This window comes from Lynx canadensis, chromosome B1 (genome assembly GCF_007474595.2).
Source record: "Lynx canadensis isolate LIC74 chromosome B1, mLynCan4.pri.v2, whole genome shotgun sequence".
Taxonomy (NCBI): Eukaryota; Metazoa; Chordata; class Mammalia; order Carnivora; family Felidae; genus Lynx; species Lynx canadensis.
The window spans coordinates 103670692-103692697 of NC_044306.2; the positions used below are offsets into that span (position 1 = coordinate 103670692).

Sequence of the window (22006 nt, forward strand, 5' to 3'; positions counted from 1 at the left end):
GCTGTGAAAATGCCTAAGCTTGTCTGCATCTTACTCTATACTTTGTATAAATGTGCAAGTAAGTGAAAATTAAACTCCAATAATCCTTAAAGTGTTCCAATGGCATGGACTGATGAATAAAAATGAGATTAGAGACCTGGAGATTCTAGAGAGGTACTGTACACAGATAAGACCTCCGTGCCATTGACAAACTCATTGTACCCCTGAATAGTTTGTAGTTAACTTTGTAAAATGTGACTTTCCCATGTCCCCAAGCAGATGTGAAAGCATGGAGTTGGACAATAAAATCAGAGATCTGATCGAGAGGAATGATTCTCCTGATCTTAAAGGGGCCACCCCAGGAGCCACACCAGGTCACAGAAATTCATGTTCTCTAAAGGTAAGAAACCACCTTTTTTCTACTTTTTCTCAAAACACCCTTCAACAGTGTGTTCACTCAGAAGAGTTTGGGACAGTCCCCAGATCATTTACAGTAATGTGCTTCCTTGATGACTGAGAGGTTATAAAGCCAACCCACTCTAAAACCCTCTTACACAGTCACTTCCTGTTACTAAGGAAACCCTTCAGCACAAACACTTTCCCATTTAAAGCTTGATACCAGGCAGGCAACTGTGACAACAGGGAAGCAGGAACAAACTTGTGCTATGAAAAATAATGTTTAATACAGCAACATCTCTTTTGGGGAGAGGAAGTAACCCAATTTGTGTAAACTCTCTTACCTTGGGTTACTAAAATCAGCATAATCCGTTGTCCATTTTTTAAAGAAAAAACAGGCTTTCTGTATAAAAGGAGTGGTCCGACTTTGAGTTTCCTCTTGTTTCAGGATATTTGTTTACAGTGCTTCATGGAAGCAAATAAAATTCCAGGGTAAGCTCAAGCTAGGAACTTTGTGGATAACTTCCTAGAAATGCATCATAAATGACAATACGAACCCATAGCCGTTCTGATTAGAAACCATCTCTAATGACCTTTTAAAAAAATCCAATAGAAATAAGTTTGAAAGCATGGCTGACAAAAAAAAGACAAAAAAAAAAAACAAAAAAAACAAAAACAAAAACAAGTGTGCCTGCGTGGCTTAGTCGGTTAAGCATACGACTTTTGCTCAGGTCATGATATCATGGTTCGTGGGTTTGTGCCCGGCGTCAGGCTCTGTGCTGACAGCTCAGAGCCTGGAGCCTGTTTCAGATCTGTGTATCCTTCCCTCTCTCTCTGCCCCTCCCCTGCTCACACTCTATCTCTCTCTCTCTAAAAATAAATAAACATAAAAAAAAAAGAAAAGAAATAAATAAATATTTTAAAAATAAACAAAAACAACTTACATAACTTCTTTAGTCCTTATTTCTAAAATAACTCATGTTCATTGTGAAAAAGTTATCCTAAGCATAGAGAGAGAAAACAATAAAAATCATGTGGAAACAGATTTCTGGTGGACCTAGTGAAGCTTGGATCCCCATAGCCAAATATTTACTTAGGTACTTAATTTACATTCATACATTTGTAACTTTTTCTTTTAAAGGAGGCCCTAGAATTGTATATGGTATAAACTTCTGGCCTCACTACACTTATATCTGTCTCTGAAATCTCCTTTTGGCCCACCACTCCCAGAGAGCATCTCTTAGCATTTGGGGTCTCTCTGTGTCTCTCTTTTTGGCACACACACACACAGACACACACACACACACAGAGGCACACAGAGGTTTGTTGAACTTACCTTTTTTCACTTTAAAAATATGTTATGGTCACTCCCGTAACTCTTTTGCATGCATTTAATAAATGCATATGTGTAAATATGCATTTATACATGTATTGTGTGTTTGTTCGGTATCTATGTACTCCTGTTTAGAAATCCACTTCTTCCTGAAAAGGTAGTATCTATTTTTTTTTAATTTTTCTTTCAATGTTTATTTATTTTTGACAGAGAGAGAGAGAGAAAGAGCATGAGTGGGGAAGGGGCAGAGAGAGAGGGAGACACAGAATCCAAAGCAGGCTCCAGGCTCTGAGATGTCAGCACAGAGCCCGACACGGGGCTTGAACTCACAGACCACGAGATCATGACCTGAGCCAAAGTCGGATGCTTAACTGAGCCACCCAGGCACCCCAGTAGTATCTATTTTTAAAGTTAGAAATGAGTATATGCTGATGGTTAAGAGCCAAGGAAGGTTTAGTTCTCCACTTCTTTCTTCTCATCTTACCCCATCCTCCCAACCCTCACACATACACATCTAACTCCCACTTAGGACTTTCTTTCTTCATAGAAATGTATGCTTTTCTCAAGTGGCCTTCTTGTCTACTCCTGAAAATAAGATTTTATGGTGAGACTTTGAATCCCCTCCAGTACCCTAATCCTCATATGCTCTGATTATCAGCCCCGAGATTTATTTGCTCATGACTGACTTCCCTCTCAACTCTGTTTATTTTGTCTTCTGGATTCCTCCTTATATGGTAAAGGCCTCTTCTACATCCTCATTGCCATCCTCTTGGTAACTAGTTTCCTCTATTTTGGAGAGTTAACTAAAACTTGTACTTCTCTTTAAGATACAGCTTCTCTCATCACTTCCCTGATGAAATGTGCTCGTTTTCCTACATACCACACATCCAGGCAAAGGATTAAAGATTCTTAGCTGATGTTTTTGTTTTTGTTTTTGTTTCCTTTTCCTTGTGAAGTGTGAGATAAAAACATTTAGAGAAAGTGAGAAAATGAGAGGTGAGATCCAGTGTATATGGAAATTGGGGATGGTAAGAAGTAGGGAGTGGGAGACAGAAAAGAGGCATAAAACTGCAATGAGTTGCTGAATAGCAGTGAGGATGGAGTTAAGCTTCACGGCCACCACTTTATGATAAGTCCGGTCACTGCATGGTATTTGAGTTCCTATATCTTCCACATCTCCATCACCTCTCACCAGCTTAAAATACGTTCTTGCCTCTTCTACCTTCTCCACTTTTAAACATATGTGAGGTCCCATATTATTTTATGGGGAATGTTTTATCTCATTCTTGGGCAGTATAGCCAAGCTTATTGATCAGGGTGTCCAGGGCTGTTCTGCCCCTTGTCACACCACCAATAAGCTCTATCTTGATAAATCCAATGGTCATTTTGCATCTGATTTTTCACTTGTCTTCTCATATGCATTTGATGCTATTTACTAATTGAATCTTTTAAAAATGTCTTACTCCATCAACAACTATAAAATCAATCTCTCATCATCTCCCCTCCCTTATACACACACTTTTGTTTCCTCTGATCTTTCCTTCTCATTCACCTTCACTTTTTCACTTCCATAACCTGCTTATGTTATATCAGTGTTACCCAGGGATCTGTATGTAGTCCTTGGGTCATTAAACTACAAAATATGTGCTGATGACTCCACACACACATAACTTCCTAAACATGGAGTTCTTTTCTCCATGCACATCTATTTCATTCAGTATTTTCCAAAGTGAATTCAATATCCTTTCTGCTAAAACTCCTTGTTCCTTCCCCCTTACATTTCCTACATTAGTTAATGGATCATTATTCACCCAGTAATCCAAATTTGAGTATAATCCTGTATTCCTCCAGGGCTACCATGCTGTCCAACTCCAGGAGGCATTCCTAGAATAATGGCCAGCCTTCACCCTGGACCCTCAAGTTCTTGCCTCTTCTACCTTCATAAAATCTTTGGACTTTGTTTCTTTTCCTTCATTCTTACTACCATATCATGGTTCAGATATTCATTATTTCTTGCTAGACTATCCCCAGAAGATGCCTAACTGGTTGTCCTTCTTAAGCGTTGCTCCACACTAATTCATATTGACCAATATAGATGTTGCTACTGTTCAAGTGCTTAGAACTTAAAAATAGACTTCCTTACCTGCATCGTAAAGTCCGAATGCCTTGACTTAATATATAAAATCCTCCAGGGTCTAGTCCTGGCCTACATTTAGAATAAAACAGTAGGAATAGAATCTAATATTTGTGGGTCAATGACCATAACAGATATGGAGGTGTTTTATATTATGTTTGATAACTATAACAACACTTAAATATGGCTATCTCTATCCTCATTTTCCAGATAAAAAAAAAAACTAAGGTTCATAGAAATTTTAAAATGTTACCTAAATTCATGAAGCTGCAAAGTTCTAGTCTCAAGATAGGAAGCCAAGCCTGTGCATATTTTTCTTACAGTGTCATGCTGTCTTCTACATATTCTGCCACTCTCCAAAATGCAACTTATGCTCTAGCCACACCATAATCCCTTAGGAGACCATGCAGCTTCATATGCTATGCCTTTTCATGTGCTGTTTATTATTTATGGAAACCCTTGCCTCCCCACCTATTTGAGGAACTGTCTGTTATGCCAATTCAAACTTTTCATTGTACCGTTAACCTCTCTCTCTAGTCCCACAGAGTGGCTCGAGCCCCTCCTGCTCTGTCCTAAACAATTTACCTTCCTAATAGGTCATTCATAGACTTTGTCATGTTGGGTGTTTAATCCTTTATGTATAGATATATCATCCCCACCAGTCAGACTTCTTGAGGACGAGGTATAAAATGTCACATGAAGTAGGTTTTTCTAGGAGGTATCAGTATGAAACAACACGTTTGATTTCATGAACCTTGATAAAGCTAGCTTTTCACTCAGCCTCTAGAGTCCATCCACAAGTAATTCTCAAAGTTTGTGGGGGAATCTCAAAGGTATACTCATAGATCCAGAGTCTTATCCTTTGTGTGGAAAGTACCGTTTGTTCTTGCCCATTCTGGTCTCCTAAATTATTGTCAATGACTGTCAGGTGCTTACCTATCACTGCTACTTCTAGATGTCAGCTGTACCACCCTTAAGACTGCTATGGCACCGCTCACTGTACTAAGTATGCCCAGCATGGGATATGGCCTCCAGGGTGCCAAATACAGCTAAACACTATTCCTGTCTCCACCTCAGTGGGAAGGCTTTTTCTTTCCCAATTTTAGCTACACAGGCTCCCAATGCTCCCTTACAGATCCAGTGTTTCACAGAGATATGTGTATGGTTTTCTATTTTGGGTGTTTTAGCTACCATCTACTGAGTGATTACTTTGGGCCAGCACTTTGAAAAGCATTTATATACAATCCTTACCCATCTATAGATGGGAATAATGAGGCTAAATCATTTTCCTACGGTCTAATGGAAATTAGACTCTGGACTTAAACTCAGTTCTGTATATCCTGAATTGAACTTCCTGCTCTTAATTCCCTCTCCCTCACATAAATCATTTGGCAACTGGGCCATACCTCAAGCTATTATCAGGAGTGATGTTGTTGTCAGAGCAACCCCTCCTCTCTGGACTTGAAGCATATCCTTGGATCAAGCCACTGTGATGAATGAACAAGGCTGGAGTTCCCTGCCTCTGCCCTGAAGGCTCAGGAAGGTCAGTTTTCCCTCCTGGAAAACCAAGATGTTGTCCAGACAAGAATCTCCATTTGTCCTTGCCCCAGCATCCAGGTATTCAGAGACAGCTGCACTCCCCCTACCCCTGCAGCAGGGATCAGTGAGCAACACGGTTTCTTGGGAAAATTCCCTTTTTTTGGCTCCATAGTATGAGGTAGGAGCTTCAGAGCAGGTCCTGGGAGTGGAGAAACTCTTTGTAGCTTTTGACCTACTTTTATCTTATGAAACAGTGTTTCAAACCCAGAAGGGAGCATAACCCTCCCATATCATGAAGGGGAAACTGAGGCACTGAGGAGCAGCCCTTTGGATATGGTTCTTACAGCTTCCATCTGAAGCTTCCATCAGGATCCCAGTGCTTCTGTCACCTTCTTGTCATCCTCTGGCCTAAGACAGAGTCAGAATGTGTGACCCTCCCCTAATAAAATGTTCCACAAAGACAAAAGCAAGCAAACAAACAAACTTGTGCTTTTACTCTCTCTATGAGTAAAGTTTGCCAAAAACAACCCTTGGGAGTCCTTTTTCATCCCAATAGATTTCGGGCATATCTTTCTCAATTGTCGTCTGAAAGTATCTTCCAATATTTGACTCCTTGAGTAAACATAGTTTAATTTCCAGCTGGAATCTTGGCTGAGTTACTATTTACCCAAAAGCACTCTACAGGGGGACTTCTACATTCAAAACAAAATGAAAACTTCTACATTCTCACTGAGATATTGATAGAACTGGAAAAAGCATAAGAAAATTTCTTTTTGGTGTAAGACAAGAGTGAGCCAATGACAGAGTGACAGTTGGGGGTGTCTCTTGTTTTCCACTGGATGAAATAACAATAAGAATAATAGTACAGTATACTTCCTTTCCAGGAGCAGAAAATGAATTTCTTTATAAGTTTATGAGATGGGAAAAGTGTTGCTGAATGAAGGAGACATGTTTTAATGAAAGAACCTGAGACATATGTCAAGTTCCCTTTTTGCCCAACTACCTTTGCCAAGAATAAGAGGGAGGATTACTAGAAGAGAAAATGAACAGACTGACTGTACTTTGAGGAAAGGGGACTGTACTTTGAGGAAACAGAGAAACATTATTGATGACCATGAGAAACTCCATCAGTATGAGAGCATGCTGGGACAGTTGAAGTAGACGGTTGGCAAACAAAGGGCATCAAAAGTCTGGTAAACAAAAGAAAAATAATTGCCTAAGTAAGAAAAATATTCAAATTACAAAATGCATGTTGAGTACGAGTTACACTAAGCCAAGACACGGTCCTAATGCTATGAGAAAATTAATATATGAATATTAATTTGGGACCCTATAATTGTAGGTCTTTAAATACAAAAGAAAATGAGAGAAGAATTAAAGTGTATTTTTTGGACAAATATATTCCCAGTAATTCTTATTTTTTTTAAGTTTATTTATTTTGAGAGAGTAAGAGAGAGGGAAGGGGGCAGAGAGGGAGAGACAGACCCCCAAGCAGGCTTTGCACTATCAGCATGGAGCCTGACACGGGGCTGTGTCTCATGAAACGTGAGATCATGACTGAGCTACAATCAAGAGTCAGATGCTTAACTGACTGAACCACCCAGGCACCCCTATTTCCAGTAATTCTTAGAAACAAGGATGCAACTTGGGAGTGAGAAAGAAAACTGTCCAAATTTTAATAAGATTCACTAGAATTGAATTTGCTTAAGAACCTTGTTTTGTCTCTGGATTCTATTTTGTTTTAACTGAGAGGCAGTACCCCAAATTGGCTTTTAGTAACTTTGCACAAGTTGAGGGAGGATTTCCCAGTAACTGAGGACAAATTCTAGATCCATTCTTCCCAATGTAAAAAGCCCTGGGAAAATTCTTTTGATGATTCAGAGGGTAATATAAACTTATGACACTTGGAAAGACAATAAAGGAAAAACTTCCTGCAAAATACAGTAAGCTGACACACGTTTTCTGTAACCACATTGTTAAAAAAAAAAAAAAGCTAATTTCCTCTTCCTTATTTCCCTTTTTTTGAAAGCTAAGCTAGTATTCTTTATCAAAATACAATTTTGATGATCTAAATCTCGTATTCTCATTTGTAAATTGGATTGTGATAAGAATACAAAGTGAGTGAAAAAGTAAAAGCATTTCATAAGTATAAAGAGCTAAACTAAACAAGCATAGCATTATTGCCATCACCATCACCATTATTTTTATGGTAGTAGGGTGACCTTGAACCCCCTCCATTTTTTTTCCATTTTTCTCATATAATGAGTAGCTTCTTTGAATCCCATTGTCTAATTTCAGTAGTGATGGCTTTGGAATGTTTTAATCCTTTTTTTTCTTCCTAACAGAAAAATATGTGTTGTTACATGAGTATTTGTTAACTCTTCATTAGGAAATGCCTGCACAGTTGGCTAGCTAAGCTCTGCCTGCATGTTCCCAGGCACCAAGAAGGCCTATCTTAGCTCAGCTGCCACACCTTGTGCTTGAAGCTCAGTGTTGGCAACCTGGGTGAAGTCACTTACATGAGCCATGTATCTTTCTCCATTTGTAAGTGCAGCTATTAGTTTTGAGTCTTCTAATTCTCAAAGTATAATCAAACTTCAAAACTAAACAGGTTAGTGGGTAAAGAAGCCAAGTTATGTTTCCCAAAAATATTTCCAGAGTTAAATTGATTCCATGGCTAGTCTAAGACTTATTCTTTCTTCCATTAATAACAAGGATTTTTAAAGCCTTCCACAATGCATGATTATCAGGTACATGTCCAGATACAGAGATCTTGCTGTGTATGCCCATCTTGAACTCTATTTTATAGTAAAGTATACCACCTGGCACAACAGAAAATAGAGACACGGGTCTGTAAGCTAAAACTGCACTCTAAGATACAAGAATTAACTCTTACAAAAGAAGGAAGGCAAAAGCTCTCCCTAACATTTGAGAGGCATCCGTTTGGGGTAAGAGAAGTGAAGCAATAAACTGAAACACTTTGAGAAGGACACTCTTTTCCTTACTCAAATGTTGCTCATTCCATTGCTGGGAGGATTTGCCCCAAGTTCCACAAGAAAGGGAGTTACAGAAAACTGGAAGATGCAGGTTGTCCTTTGAAAGATGGAAGCAATAGGTGGAAGAGTATTCTTTCTGCCTCAGTGAAAATAATAATTCTGGCAGCTCCAGTTTTGATCACTTGGGTCTGGAAGAACAGCATGACAACATGGGGTAAGAGTTGGGGTGGAGGCGGGGTGGCTGCTGGAGGAAGCCACCAAGACTTGGAGTGAAGAGTGACAACTGGGTGGAAATTATAATTGATTTTATAATTCCAACTGATTAAAAGAATATAAGGTATCCAGGAGTCTGCAAAGAGAAGAAAGAGAATTCAGAATCTCAGGGTTTCTACTGAACAGGTCAAAGGTGTTATCCTTCCTTTTAGAATTATTACTCTGCCTTTGCTTGTCTTCTCCCACACTTGTATGATTTCAACAAGCAAATTTGAAAAAAAAAACAAAACTTTAGCTATGTCTTCTTTATTATACAAGAAGAATAACATAAGCCTCTGGGTTAAGAAATTTGAAAACTTGTGATAGTATTAAAGAAGTGAAATATTTGGCTTCGGAGGTATTGTGAGTCATATGTTCGTAAGAGTTGTTAAGCAAATGTGTTCTTTATGTTCGTGATCTGTTTAGTTTTGTGACAGTTTGTAGATCACTCATAAGGACTTCTAAACCCTGTCTGGCTGGATTTTGGAATCCAGTGTCTCAAAAGCCTTGTTTCTCAGGCAAGACTTCCCACTTATAGTTTGGTTGATCACAACTTCTTTTCATAAGTGTGGGAAAAGTACTAGCCAAGTGGGCACTGTCAGCTCTCACTGAAGAATGCTCATATCATTATAATGGCTACCTTCTAGATGAAATGTATTAAGACTTTTTTTACTTTATATTGTACTTGTGGGGAAAATAAGGCTCGATCCATAAAGTTTATAGATGTCTTTTCCTACAGGATTCTGGGGTAAGTAGCAAAAACTGAAATCACTTCTTTTTTTTTTTTTTTTTTTTTTTGCCCTTTCAGTGAGGAAGCTTTACTTTTTAAAATACTTTTTTTCATCACTAAAGAGCAATTAGAAAATATTTGCAATTTTTCAGACTAGCATATTTTCTTTTGACTCAGGCTCATTTTCAGACAAAACCTTCCTAATACACACTCTTTGCATCACCTGTGTTTCCACTGAGTTATCACCACAGGCTCCTCCGATTCCAGCATCATCTTTATATACACATGCTTTTTCTTAATTATACTTAGTTATATTTTTATTTAAGAATTGTACCTAAATCTATGTATATGATGTTGGAATGTATTGTCTCAAGAAGAAAGTAGTCTCTTCTACATAAAATGTCCAAGCTAATTACTTGGTAATTATGAAATGACACAGAAACAATGTCATCATCAATGCAGTGGTCCCTCTGATCTTCAGATTTATAGTCAAAAAACAGAAAATATGTGAAAGACATGTCTGTTTTGTGCATCTTTATATCTTAGTACTTAGCATAGTCCCAAATCCATAGTTCGTAATCAATAAATATTTGTTATAAGAATATATACATGAATGAAACTGAGGTCAATGCATGAGCTAAGTAGGATAAAAATAAAGCAATCTGCATTAATATGGAGTGGTAAGGGAGAAGAGAAGAGAAAAGATTAAATTCAAGTCAGTTACCATCTCTAAATTTCAACTTAATCTTTGTTACCATCAAAGATACCTTTCCTGACAAGCTTATAAGGCTGTTATGAAGTTCAAATTAAAGCAAATAAAATGTTCCAAACCACAGAGCTCATGTGTGTGAAATTATATATAATATATATAGATTATATATATACATATACATGTACATATACACACATATATATGTATATATAATATATATATACATATTTTTTTTTCTAAACTGAATTTACCTTTGGTCTAGGACCCCCATCCTATCTCATAGAAGATAATTTAATCTGGTTGGCTACAGGAAATGTCAGTCATTTTATTGTTTTCTCAGGCAATTTTATATTGCAAAACTTCTCTCCTCTCCCTCCTTCTCCCCATAATGGAACCTAGGGTCTGTGAAGCAGATTTTGTGACGTAATCCAAGTGGAGTAGCATTGTCAGATGTAGAAATAAAAGTACAGGATACCCAGTTAACTTTGAATTTCATACAAACAACAAAATATTGGATGGGGCATAGTTATACATAAACAAAAACTATATCTGGAATCCAAATTTATCTGGAAGTCCTGTATTTTTTTGACAACTTTAGGGTGAAAACATTTAGGCTTCAATAATCCGCCATCTCACGATGCCATTGGGATTAATCTAAAGTACTCTTTATGGTCTTTTCATTGACCTATATCCTCACTGCAGTCACTCAAGCTTCCATACAATTCAATTCATCTCCTATCCTCAGGGCCATATGGTAAATATTCCATCTTCCTCAATTGACCACCTTTACATTTTTCTCAAGAAGGTAGCAAATTTCTGGTTCTGCTTCCACAGCGCATTAGGGTTGACCTGTCTTAGGACCTCTCTACCTAGACATGCCACAAAATCTCAGCAAGGTACCATGATGGGATGGAGAAATTCTCTTCAAGACTTGCCCTTTGCCCAGGCTTCACCCAAGGGTGAGGCTAAAGCTGTCTCTGCTCTTTGCTGTTCAATTTGGGCAATTGGATACATGATGGATGAGTCCCTAGAAGTAGGGGAATGGGGCTCCATTTCTTCATGAACCCTCAAAACCATCCAGATACTCTTTTACTCTGATCTTCCTCGTTTCCCTCAGGCCATGAAACCACTTGAAAGGATAGCCACTTGAAAGGATTTTATGACATACACCTATATGTCCACAACCTCAGTGTTGCCACCAATGTTTTTCTCTACTTATTTACCACACATCTATCCACTTACTCACCCCTCTTTCCATCAATCAATCCACATTTGATTTTGGATCAATCAAATAAAATCCACATTATTTTCTGAGGTATTCCAAAATAAACTGCACGAAAGGAATTAGTCTTTAAAATTTTTTAACATAATTTTCAGGAAAAAAATACTAGCTTTTGCAATTCAAAGCTTTGGTTTTCAAAGTTGGTTTTGGTCTCCAGAGTTTGGAGAGTCTATTTTGAAAATGACAGGTTGAACAGGGCTGTTTCTCCCTTTGCATTTACAGCAAATTTAATCAGTGCTGGAGACAAAAGATACCATTAACCAAGTAAACAAAGGAGTGGTTACATAAAACAAAGAGCAGTGTTCATTTGGAGGGATCATCAGTTAATACTTCAAGATATTAACTTGTCTCCTAAGATGTAAAAAGCACTGTACACATTTAGGAAATATTACTGAAGATCACATTTATGCCTTTTAAGAATTCCCGCATAGTAGGACACCTAGCTGGTTCAGTCACTTAGTATCTGACTCTTGATATTGGCTCAGGTTGTGATCTCATGGTAGTGCGATCAAGCCCCAGGTCTGGCTCCATGCTGAGCTTGGAGCCTGCTTGGGATTCTCTCTTCCCCTCTCTCTCTGCCCCTCCCCCACTTACACTCTTTCTCTCTCAAAATAAATAAATAAATAAACATTAAAAAAATAACAAAAGTTCCCCCATAGCTTGTACAATTATTTATATTGATTATTTATTAAATAATAATCAAGAGTAAGAGAAAATTAAAGGGGGATTTTTATGGAGATAGATATAGATGATACAGATATAGATATAGATATAGATATAGATATAGATATAGATATAGATACATAGATATGGATAGGTAGAAAGATATAGATAAATGATAGATAGAGAGATAGATCATATAACCAAAATAGGAAAGGTTAAAATATTTATACATAAAGAGAATAAAGTGAATAAAAAGTGAATGAAATAGAACAGTTTAAAAAAAAATACATTGAGGGGCGCCTGGGTGGCGCAGTCGGTTAAGCGTCCAACTTCAGCCAGGTCACGATCTCGCAGTCCGTGAGTTCGAGCCCCGCGTCAGGCTCTGGGCTGATGGCTCGGAGCCTGGAGCCTGTTTCCGATTCTGTGTCTCCCTCTCTCTCTGCCCCTCCCCCGTTCATGCTCTGTCTCTCTCTGTCCCAAAAATAAATAAAAAACGTTGAAAAAAAATTAAAAAAAAATACATTGATATTCCTACTTGATCTTTTTTTATTTTGAGGCAAAGTGTATAACTTTGTATATCACTGTGGTCGTTATCCTCTGAACTGTATTACGAGAAGCAGAGGTGTGTTATGATTCCCTACTGAAAATTCATGCATAAACTGATTCATTCAATAAAAATGAACAGTATCACTACTCTGATCTCTGAAGGTACTATGTTAGTTCCCAATGTTCAAGTGATAAAAATTGAGTCTACTACCTTCAAGAAGCTTACAGCCTCACAGAAAAGAAAGGTACATAAAATTCATGACTGTTTTACTGTAAATACTGGAAGTGATACTTCACAGAGCACCCTGGGATCACAAAGGAGGAAGTAACTAACACTACTTTGGAGAGCCAAGGGAGACTTCAGAGGGGGACTGATGGTCAAACTGTCTCAGATCCTTTAATACTTTGTGCAGTGCTGAGAAATCTTCAGACATGGAAGTTGCATAAAGTCTGCAATTTTGTAAAGACTACAGACTAGTTGGCAAAAGTCAATTTGCCCTAAGATGTATCTGAGATACACTAAAAACTAAAAGTATATAGTGGAAACAGACTTCAAGCAACACTTGTAAATTGCATGAAAAAATTGCTTCAGAGTTACAAGCTGGAGACACATAAGCATTTAGCCCCCATGAAGTTATAGGATTTGGGACTCCTCTCTCACCCAACTCTCTTAGTCCAAGCCCAGGCTTGGGGTCTGAAAGAGAGGTGATTTACTAGTTTTGAGGCTAAGAAGCTGAAATTCTGTTCTTTATATCTTTCATAGTCTCTTAAGAAGATAGCTGATTCAGGAATATTCTTGATTTAGTTTTTGGGTAGGGAGGGGCCATTATGTGTGTCTGAACATTATGTGCATGTGAGTAGGTACTAAAATAATTGGCATTATTTCAGATTTGAGAAATATGGAATGAACACAAGAGACAAAAATTATTGTCAATGAAGTTTACATTCTAATGGTGGAGAGCAACAAAGAAGAAAAATATATAGTATCTTATATATAGTACTATGGAAAAATACAGAAGGAAAGGTAGATAGAAAATGCTGGGTTGGAGAGCAATTTTATATTGGGAGGTCAGGTAAGAACTCAAGAAACAGGTGACATTTAAGCAATCACCTATTGAAGGTGAAGGGATGAGCCATGTGGATACTTAGGAAAAAGGAGTTCTAAGCAGAGAGAACAAGGAGTGTGCATAACAGGCTCATGGGGCAGCAGTGTGTACAGGACACAGAGCAGAATGAGCAAAAGGAAGAATACTAAGAGGCCAGAGAAGCACAGGCTACAGTGTATTTGGTCTTGTGGGACACTCTACAGAGTTCTGCTTTCATCTCTGAGTGAGATGAGAAGTCACTGAAAGGTTTTGTGCAGAGAAGTGACATGAAATGACATGTTCTTAAAGACTCACAATAGCTACTATATTGATAATAGATGGAGGAAGGGAGCAAGAGTGGAAGCACAGAGGCTATTAGGTTATTGCAATAATCCATGTAAGGGATGCAGGTGGCTTGATCAGTCCAAAGATGCTAAGCGTCTTCCCAAGGTCACATAACTAGTAAACATAGAGGTAGGATGTGACACGAAGTCAGATTTCAGCCCCTATTGGATGCTCTCTAAAAATTTTCATGTGAATAAAATCAGGACACAAACCGTAAAGTTCTCATTTTGAAAAAGTTATTAAAAGGCATGTTTATTTCACCTTGCCACTCTCTCATTAAATTGGGTCTTGTGCCAATGTGTTGCTCTCCTTTCTGGTATACTTTTGAAGTGCCTGCAAAATGTTCAGATAAATTGGATGCAGGTTGCGTGAGAAAGAGGAATCAAATATATAAACTCCAAGATTTGTAATATAGAGCATGAAAGTCACCATTGACTGTAATGGGGAAGACAAGTTTTATGGGGAAGATCAGGAAATAGGTTTTACGCAAGCAGAGAAAGAGGTAAATCCAGATAGAGATGACAAGAAGACAATTAATATAGGAATCTTACTGATTCATTCTGAGTGCCCTAGATGAACTGATTGTTAAATATCTGGATTACCACACGCTGTTAAATATTTCAAATATTGTTTTTGATAATATCTATGAAGTGGTATTGCAGTTCTCAATCTCACTCATTTGTTACATAATGCATATATCGAGGTCTATTTTTATGAAAACTCTACTTAGATCATGTAAAATTCCTTTTCTCAGGGATCTTCAGTGGCTCCTCCTGGCCTATGCAATAATCTCAAAATTTCTTAATGTGAAATTTAAAGTCTTTCACAATTTGATCCTAATCAACTTTAGATGAGCTCTACTCTAGTTACAGTGGGCTTGTTACAATTCTTCATACTTAGGTTCGTCCACTTCCATTCCGTTTATGTTGTTCACATTATAGCAATATACCTCAGCTTTTACCATCTATCAAAATCCAATCCACCCTTCAAGGCCCAGCAGAAAGTACAGCTCCTTCCATAAGGATTAAGGCTGGGAGTGAGCTCTCTGTCTGAATTCTTGCAGGCAGCAGATACATATTATGTGTATACATATTAATTTAATTGGAAGCAGGGACCTTTGCTTATTTTCTTTTGGCATCCATTCAGTGCCAAGTGAAACATAAATGATGTATGGTTCTTTCCTTTTTTCATATTATTTGTTGCACAAATAATTTGATCAATGTCCCCTTATCTTTAAGATCATATTATTAGCAGTAGTATCGAAGTTTTTATATGTGTTCTCACAAGTAGCAAGATGACACTATTAGGCCCCTAAGAGAAGGACACTATTACTATTCTCATTTTACAAATGTGGAAGTTGCACCTTAGAGGCCTTAAGCATCATGCCCAATGTCATGGGTAGTGAATGGGAGAGCCAACATATGAATCTAGATGACCTGAGTCAAGAGTCAGACCTTTTTTGTCACCAGACAAGGCTCTCAGTCCTGCCTGGATAACACACTCACTTAAAAATTCATGCAAATAGATTCAGGAAGCAAAAGAGGTTTTCAACCCTCATTCTAAAAGGATAATAAAAAAAGGGGGGGGTATGTTTATTTTACCTGATAAAGAATGCCTCCTAGCATTTGTAGAACTGTGATGATCTGTCTTAGACTAGTTCTGAGAGAATTATCATCAACTCAGATGAGAGTTACAAACTAACTAGTGGCTGGTAGTTCTTTGGTCCTTTTTCTTCACCATAGCTCTCTTTGTTAATTATTTTTCTCTGTGTAATATTTTAGTGACTTGAAAAATGAAGGCTCTTCAGAATCCCCTTGGAAACACGTCTTTTTCTCTGAGAGTTATTGCAGCTAGTAAGACTTCTCACAAAACAAAGCTTGACTGAAAGCCAGACTCTTTTTTTGTTTTTTTTAGAAAGAGAGAGCATGAATGGGGGAGTGGGAGAGAAAGAGAGAGAGAGCGAATCTCAAGCAGACCCTACACTCAGGGTGGAGCCCAACACAAGGCTTGATCCTCTGACCATGGGATCATGACCTGAGCCAAAATCAAGAGTTGGATGCTCAACCAACTGAGCCACCCAGGTACCCCTAAGAATCATCCTCTTAAGTACATAGTACATGTAAGCGGGCTGGAGGTGAGGTAAGAAGGGTATATGTAACAGAAAATGTCCAGTTTATTTCTAAGACTGGCCTAGTGCAAGCTCCTATTTTCTCAATCCAAACATGGGGCTCTCCAGAAGAGTTATTGTTAATTCATAAATTACCACATGTCTCTCTGAAGCTAACAGAAAATCTGTTTGTTGTTAAACTGCATAGCAGAAGACACAAAGGAATTGTAATGAAAAATGTAATGGTATAGGATTTCCATTCAATGGAAGCCATCACACCACGCTGTGCTGAAACAGTTGAGTATGCATCAGGATACTGTACAGAGGAGACCCAAAAGACACCAAGGCCAAGCACTGTACTTTCTGTCAAGAAATGATCTTTCCAACTACTTTTCTAGGTCAATGTTACCATATCCACTGGGTTATTACTACCAAATACACAGATAAGGCTGAAAGGAACCTTGAACTACATCTATATATCTCTATCTCTATCTCTATCTCTATCTCTATCTCTATCTCTGTAGCTCTATCTCTATCTCTGTCTCTATCTCTATTTCTATCTATATATAACTATGTTGTGGGGGATAGCGTTTGGAAGAAAATATTTTATTTTTTTTAATATTCATTCATTTTTGAGGGAGAGAGAGAGACTGAGTGGGAGCGGGGAGGGGCAAAGAGAGAGAGGGAAACACAGAATCTGAAGCAGGCTCCAGGCTTCGAGCTGTCAGCACAGAGCCCAACGTGGGGCTTGAACCCACAGACTGAGAAATCATGACCTGACCCAAAGTCAGCCGCCTAACCAACTGAGCCACCCAGGCACCCCTGGAAGAAACTATTTTCATGTTAGAGTTTTCTTTTTCTTTTTGGATGAGCAGGTTTTAGTGTTAATGAAGTGTCAGTCTCCAGGAAATCTCTGCTTATGTCCCCTAAAATCAGATCATATGTGAGTCATAACTCTTACTTTTAGAAATCATAACAATTTGATTCCCACCTGCATTTTTGGATATTGCCTTAAGGAAATATCACTCCATTTCACAAATGTACCCCCAAACCAGACCAAGAAACTAGCAAAAAACAAAACCATGTATACATACACACACACAGCAAAAAGTCTGTAAATGTGGCATGTAGATATTCATCAATTTATTCACTCAGCAGAATGTGTTGAATATGTGCTGTGTGTCACAGTACTGTAGATACGGAGGTGAACTTACAAACGTGCAAATACACTATGTAAATGCTAAGTAAAGGCTCTGTTTGGTTGGTAAAAGGAGATCAAATAAGGTTATGGGGTAAGAGATGCATTAGACAGATTTCCCAGGTCAACTGGTTGGAGGGGGCCCAGACAGGGGAATGTTCCAGCCAGAGAAAGCAGCAGGTGGTAGGTACATGGCTTGTTTCAGGAAATGAAGGGGGTTCAGGATGGCTGGATCACAGGCAGGGTTAGAAAGTGTAGCTAGATATGAAGTAGGAAAAAAAAAAAAAAGACAACAGCCACATCTTAGATACTCATCATTCTCTTTTAAAGAATTTGAATTTCAAGAATTGTAGGATTTATCCTGCATACAAGTGGCTATCTCATAGGAAGGTGTAAACAAAAATGTAAATTAAGTAATTGACTGTAAATTCTTCGTTTTCTTCATTCAGCAACACATTCTTTTCTTTCTGTATTCCTGGCTCTACTGTGGTCCCTCTCCTCCAAGTCTGGAATGAGGTCTTCTGTTCTACCATGACTCATTTGTGTAGCTCCAAGCATCATTTTTGCACGCTTTTATCTGCATTACCCAGTATTTCATTCCCTCAATACCGTATGAGTCAACTCATGAACACTAAAATATTAGTGCCAAAAAAACAAAAGATTGAACCGCAAATGGATCATGGAGAAACCTGGACTTAACAAATTACCATCAAGACAGTCTTAAACTTGAGAACCAAGTTTAAACTTTCTGCCAATATAAAACATTAGCTTTCCAAACAATGCCCATTTTTGCTCTAATGAATTTTCTCTTTTAGTTCCATAGGAATTAGTAGCACGTACAGAATTACGTATGACTCATTAAGTTCCACACAGCTAAGCTCACAGTTAGAAGGCATTGCCAGAAAATCTTGCCTTCAGGGAAGCAAGTAACCGAGTTGTCAAAAAGTCAATAGTTACCTAACTCTCTGGGAAATACAATGAAGTTATGGCAGTCTGGCTACTGAGGAAAGACTTGGTTTGCCCGGGCTTTCTGTGGTAACTTCCTCCTCCAGTGGGAGAAACTGCCAGTAAAGGAAGAATGACAATTTACATACCATAGTGAGGCTAATCGGCCTCTCCCTTAGTCACAGCCTGCCTACTTGAGACATCCTGGGAAATCCCTATTTGGAAGAGAAGAAAAGTTAAAATCACAGATGCTGTGCTTATAACCTTATTCTGTGTAATTCATATACAGAGTCACTTCTGTTCACTTTTAATGAAAAACAATTGCTGTTATTTTCCACCATGAGTTAACAGTGCGGTCTTTTAAAAATTTTGTATATTTGGTTTCACTTTAAAAGATACCACAAGAGACATTTTCTTTCTCTTTTTCCTTCTGTCTTCCAAGACTCCAGGAAAAACAGCTTCCATGGCATATTGCGTACAGGGCACAACTAGAATGAGTGCTGCAGAAAGTTCTTCGGAGCATGGAGAGGTAAGAATACATCTTTAGGGGATGAATTGACCATATATAGCATCAATTGCATTTTTAATGGTGAATTATGCAATGATGGATAAGAGTAGAAACGGCTACTTTGCTTTCTTTAGATAATAGCTGCTCTGTATTTTTTTTTAACTTTTTTTAATGTTTATTTATTTTTGAGAGAGAGAGAGAGAGAGAACACAAGCCTGGGAGGGGGAGAGAGAGAGAGAGAGAGAGAGAGAGAGGGAGAAGTAAAATCTGAAGCAGGCTCCAGGCTCAGAGCTGTCGGCACAGAGCCCGACCTGGGGCTCAAGCTCACTAACAGGGGGATCATGACCTAAGCTGAAGTCGGATGCTCAACGGACTGAGCCATCCAGGCACCCCTTTGCTTTGTATTTAATCAATGTTATTTAAGGAGGAAAAAGTATCTGGGTGACTGTTGCATTTTCTTTGATCCCTCTGAGCTCCATTTCTTCTTTTACAAAGTGAGATTAAATCCTGTGCAAAGGCCCTACAGCTCCCCAGTTCTGTGGGCTCCGTATTTTGCTCTTGATTTAAAGAAATTTGGTTCAATATAAATTTCAAAAAGAATATTTGTACGGTTGGAAATAGAATACAATATAGCAATAAAGTATCCCTAGTAAAATATTTACGGATCTACAATGAATACCATAGTTTTTGTTTGGTTACTGGTTACTGCAACACTTACCCAACTGAATGAATGAATGAATGAATGAATGAATGAATGTTCTTTCTTAAAGTTCTATTTAGAGATAAGCCAAGATATAATAGCAAATTAAGGGAACTCTTTTGTTCTTTAGATACTTAATTTAGCATGTCAGGATTTGAATATCTTAGAAGTTGGTCCAGGTGTTAAGGTAAATGAGAAAGAAATGCCCAGACACTTTAAACACACATTGCACCATATAAGGAATAATTTTTCTGTAAGTGGGGCCCTTAGTAGAACTAATGACTAAAAATCTTTGTGTTTATTGAAACATCAGATACCTTCATTAGCAACTGGAAAGCAAAGCAAATACAAATGAAAAATTTCCCCAAATTTTGTGTTTGATTGACTTAGTTCCATTTTAATACATACCTGAGACATATGAACCATAGTAAAAAAAATGTTGATTAATCTCCAGAGAAACTCCTGGTGATACATTTATGGCTTTTAAACAATTCTTACTACTGTGCTTTCTTTCTCTCACTTGCAGATTTAGTATCTAGCTTTTCAGTAACTCTTATTTACAAATAAAAAATCAAAGTCCAAAAGTTTTACTATTTCTTTCCAGAGAAAGTTATATATGGCAAAAAAAAAAAAAAAAAAGCACAGAATATAATTAACTTAATCTTAATCTGGATTCCCCGAAGGCTAAATCATACAAATGTTTGCTAGACACAGATTTTTTTTTGTCTCTATCACAAATAGCAAGGGAACTTTTTAAGGACCCCAAATCTGTGTTCCCAAGAAAGGTCTGAAATAGGAGAACCTTGAACTTTAGTGTGAATCACTATAAACTCTGAAATTTATTTAAAGTAGAGAAGGGACGGGGCGCTTGGGTGGCGCAGTCGGTTAAGCGTCTGACTTCAGCCAGGTCACGATCTCGCGGTCCGTGAGTTCGAGCCCCGCGTCAGGCTCTGGGCTGATGGCTCGGAGCCTGGAGCCTGTTTCCGATTCTGTGTCTCCCTCTCTCTCTGCCCCTCCCCCGTTCATGCTCTGTCTCTCTCTGTCCCAAAAATAAATAAACATTGAAAAAAAAATTAAAATAAATAAATACATAAAGTAGAGAAGGGATAAATACGCTGAGCACAGAGGATTTTTAGGGCAGTGAAACTATCCTATATGATACTATAATGTCATTAAACATTTGTTCAAACTCACAGAATGTACAACACTAAGAATGAACCCTAAAGTAAACTATGGATTTGGGTGATGTGTCAGTAACTATTCATCAATTGTAACAAATGTAACACTCTGGTGGGAGATGTTGATAAAGGTGTAGGTGTGGGGGTAGAAGGCATATGGGAAAACTCTGTCACCTTCCGCTAGATTTTCTTGTGAACCTAAAACTGCTCTGAAAAAATAAAGTCTATTAAAAAAAAATGGAGGCGCTATTCTTTTCAGAAATTTCAGAAATTCTTTTTCAGTGTTCGTGGTGCCCTACATTTTGCACGCTTCCATAGTGACTTCTATGCGTTCTTATAGTAAGAACCACTGATCTGGAATCTGGTCTCACTGTATCTCTGCTTTGCTGAGCTCAGGTTACACAACATACAGTTGGCTCACAACATTTTCCACATCAAAGGTACCTAATATTCAATCTGTTCTGATCCAGAATGAGTCTAGACTTCCTAAAAAAGGGAAAGCCCAATTTTAAGACCCAACATATCTGTCCCCTGGATTTTGATGTTACTTCTGGAACTCAGACAAACCAGCTTCTTGAGGTCAGAAGCAAATAGAATAATTCTGAATTGATAGACACATGGAAGAATATCTTTTAAAATGAGGTCTTAGGGGCGCCTGGGTGGCTCAATCAGTTGAGTGTCTGACTTCAGCTCAGGTCATGATCTCACAGCTCCTGAGTTCAAACCCCACATCAGGCTCTGTGCCAACAGCTCAGAGCTTGGAGCCTGCTTCAGGTTCTGTCTCCCTCTCTTTCTGCCGCTCCCCTGCTCACGCTCTGTCTCTCTGTCTCAAAAATAAGTAAACATTAAAAAAAAATTAAAAATAAAATAAAATAAGGTCTTAACTGTACATGGGTCTAGGAAGAAGCTAAGAAAACTAAGGGCAGCTTCTATAAAGATGTAACATATGATCCAGCCCTAAAATATTGAGTGAGACATAGGTAAGCAGAGAAAAGATAGAAAAATAGTTTTATAAATCATTTCTAATGAAAAAAGTCCTTGAAACCCCATGATGATTGTAAAAGAACACTCCCTGTAAGTGCTTTTGGCAAAAGCCAACATGTTTTGAAAATATTTAATTGTTCATGAATATCTTTAATTAATTTCCATAACTATTGAGCTTGAAACTAAGTAGGAGATTTAGGACTACCCTCATCACCAGATTTGTTGTACTGTTTATATGACTCAGAGATGAGATGGTAACAAGACTATTGAGTTACTATAGAGAAAACAGCACTTAAGTGAGCTTTGTTGGTGGTCCATTTAGACAGATGGCCCACAGTTTCCAGAGCATTTGTGCTTTCTTTAAATAAATACCCCCAACACTGAGGGGGAAAAA

The 22006-nt window shown here is 38.1% G+C and overlaps 1 protein-coding gene across 3 annotated transcripts in view; it reads left to right on the plus strand.

Annotated features, from left to right (window-relative positions):
* Positions 1 to 300: 300 nt before the first annotated feature.
* TNIP3 (TNFAIP3 interacting protein 3) overlaps positions 301 to 22006 on the plus strand; it is a 54753-nt gene continuing 33047 nt past the window's right edge. For 2 of the 3 annotated variants that reach the window (XM_030313147.1, XM_030313146.1), the window contains exons 1-2: positions 301 to 379; positions 18685 to 18771. In XM_030313147.1, coding sequence (XP_030169007.1) covers positions 18706 to 18771 — 66 coding nt within the window. In that variant the 5' untranslated portion in view covers positions 301 to 379; positions 18685 to 18705. The remainder of the gene's footprint in view (positions 380 to 18684; positions 18772 to 22006) is intronic. The other variant, XM_030313145.1, reaches the window with a different exon arrangement.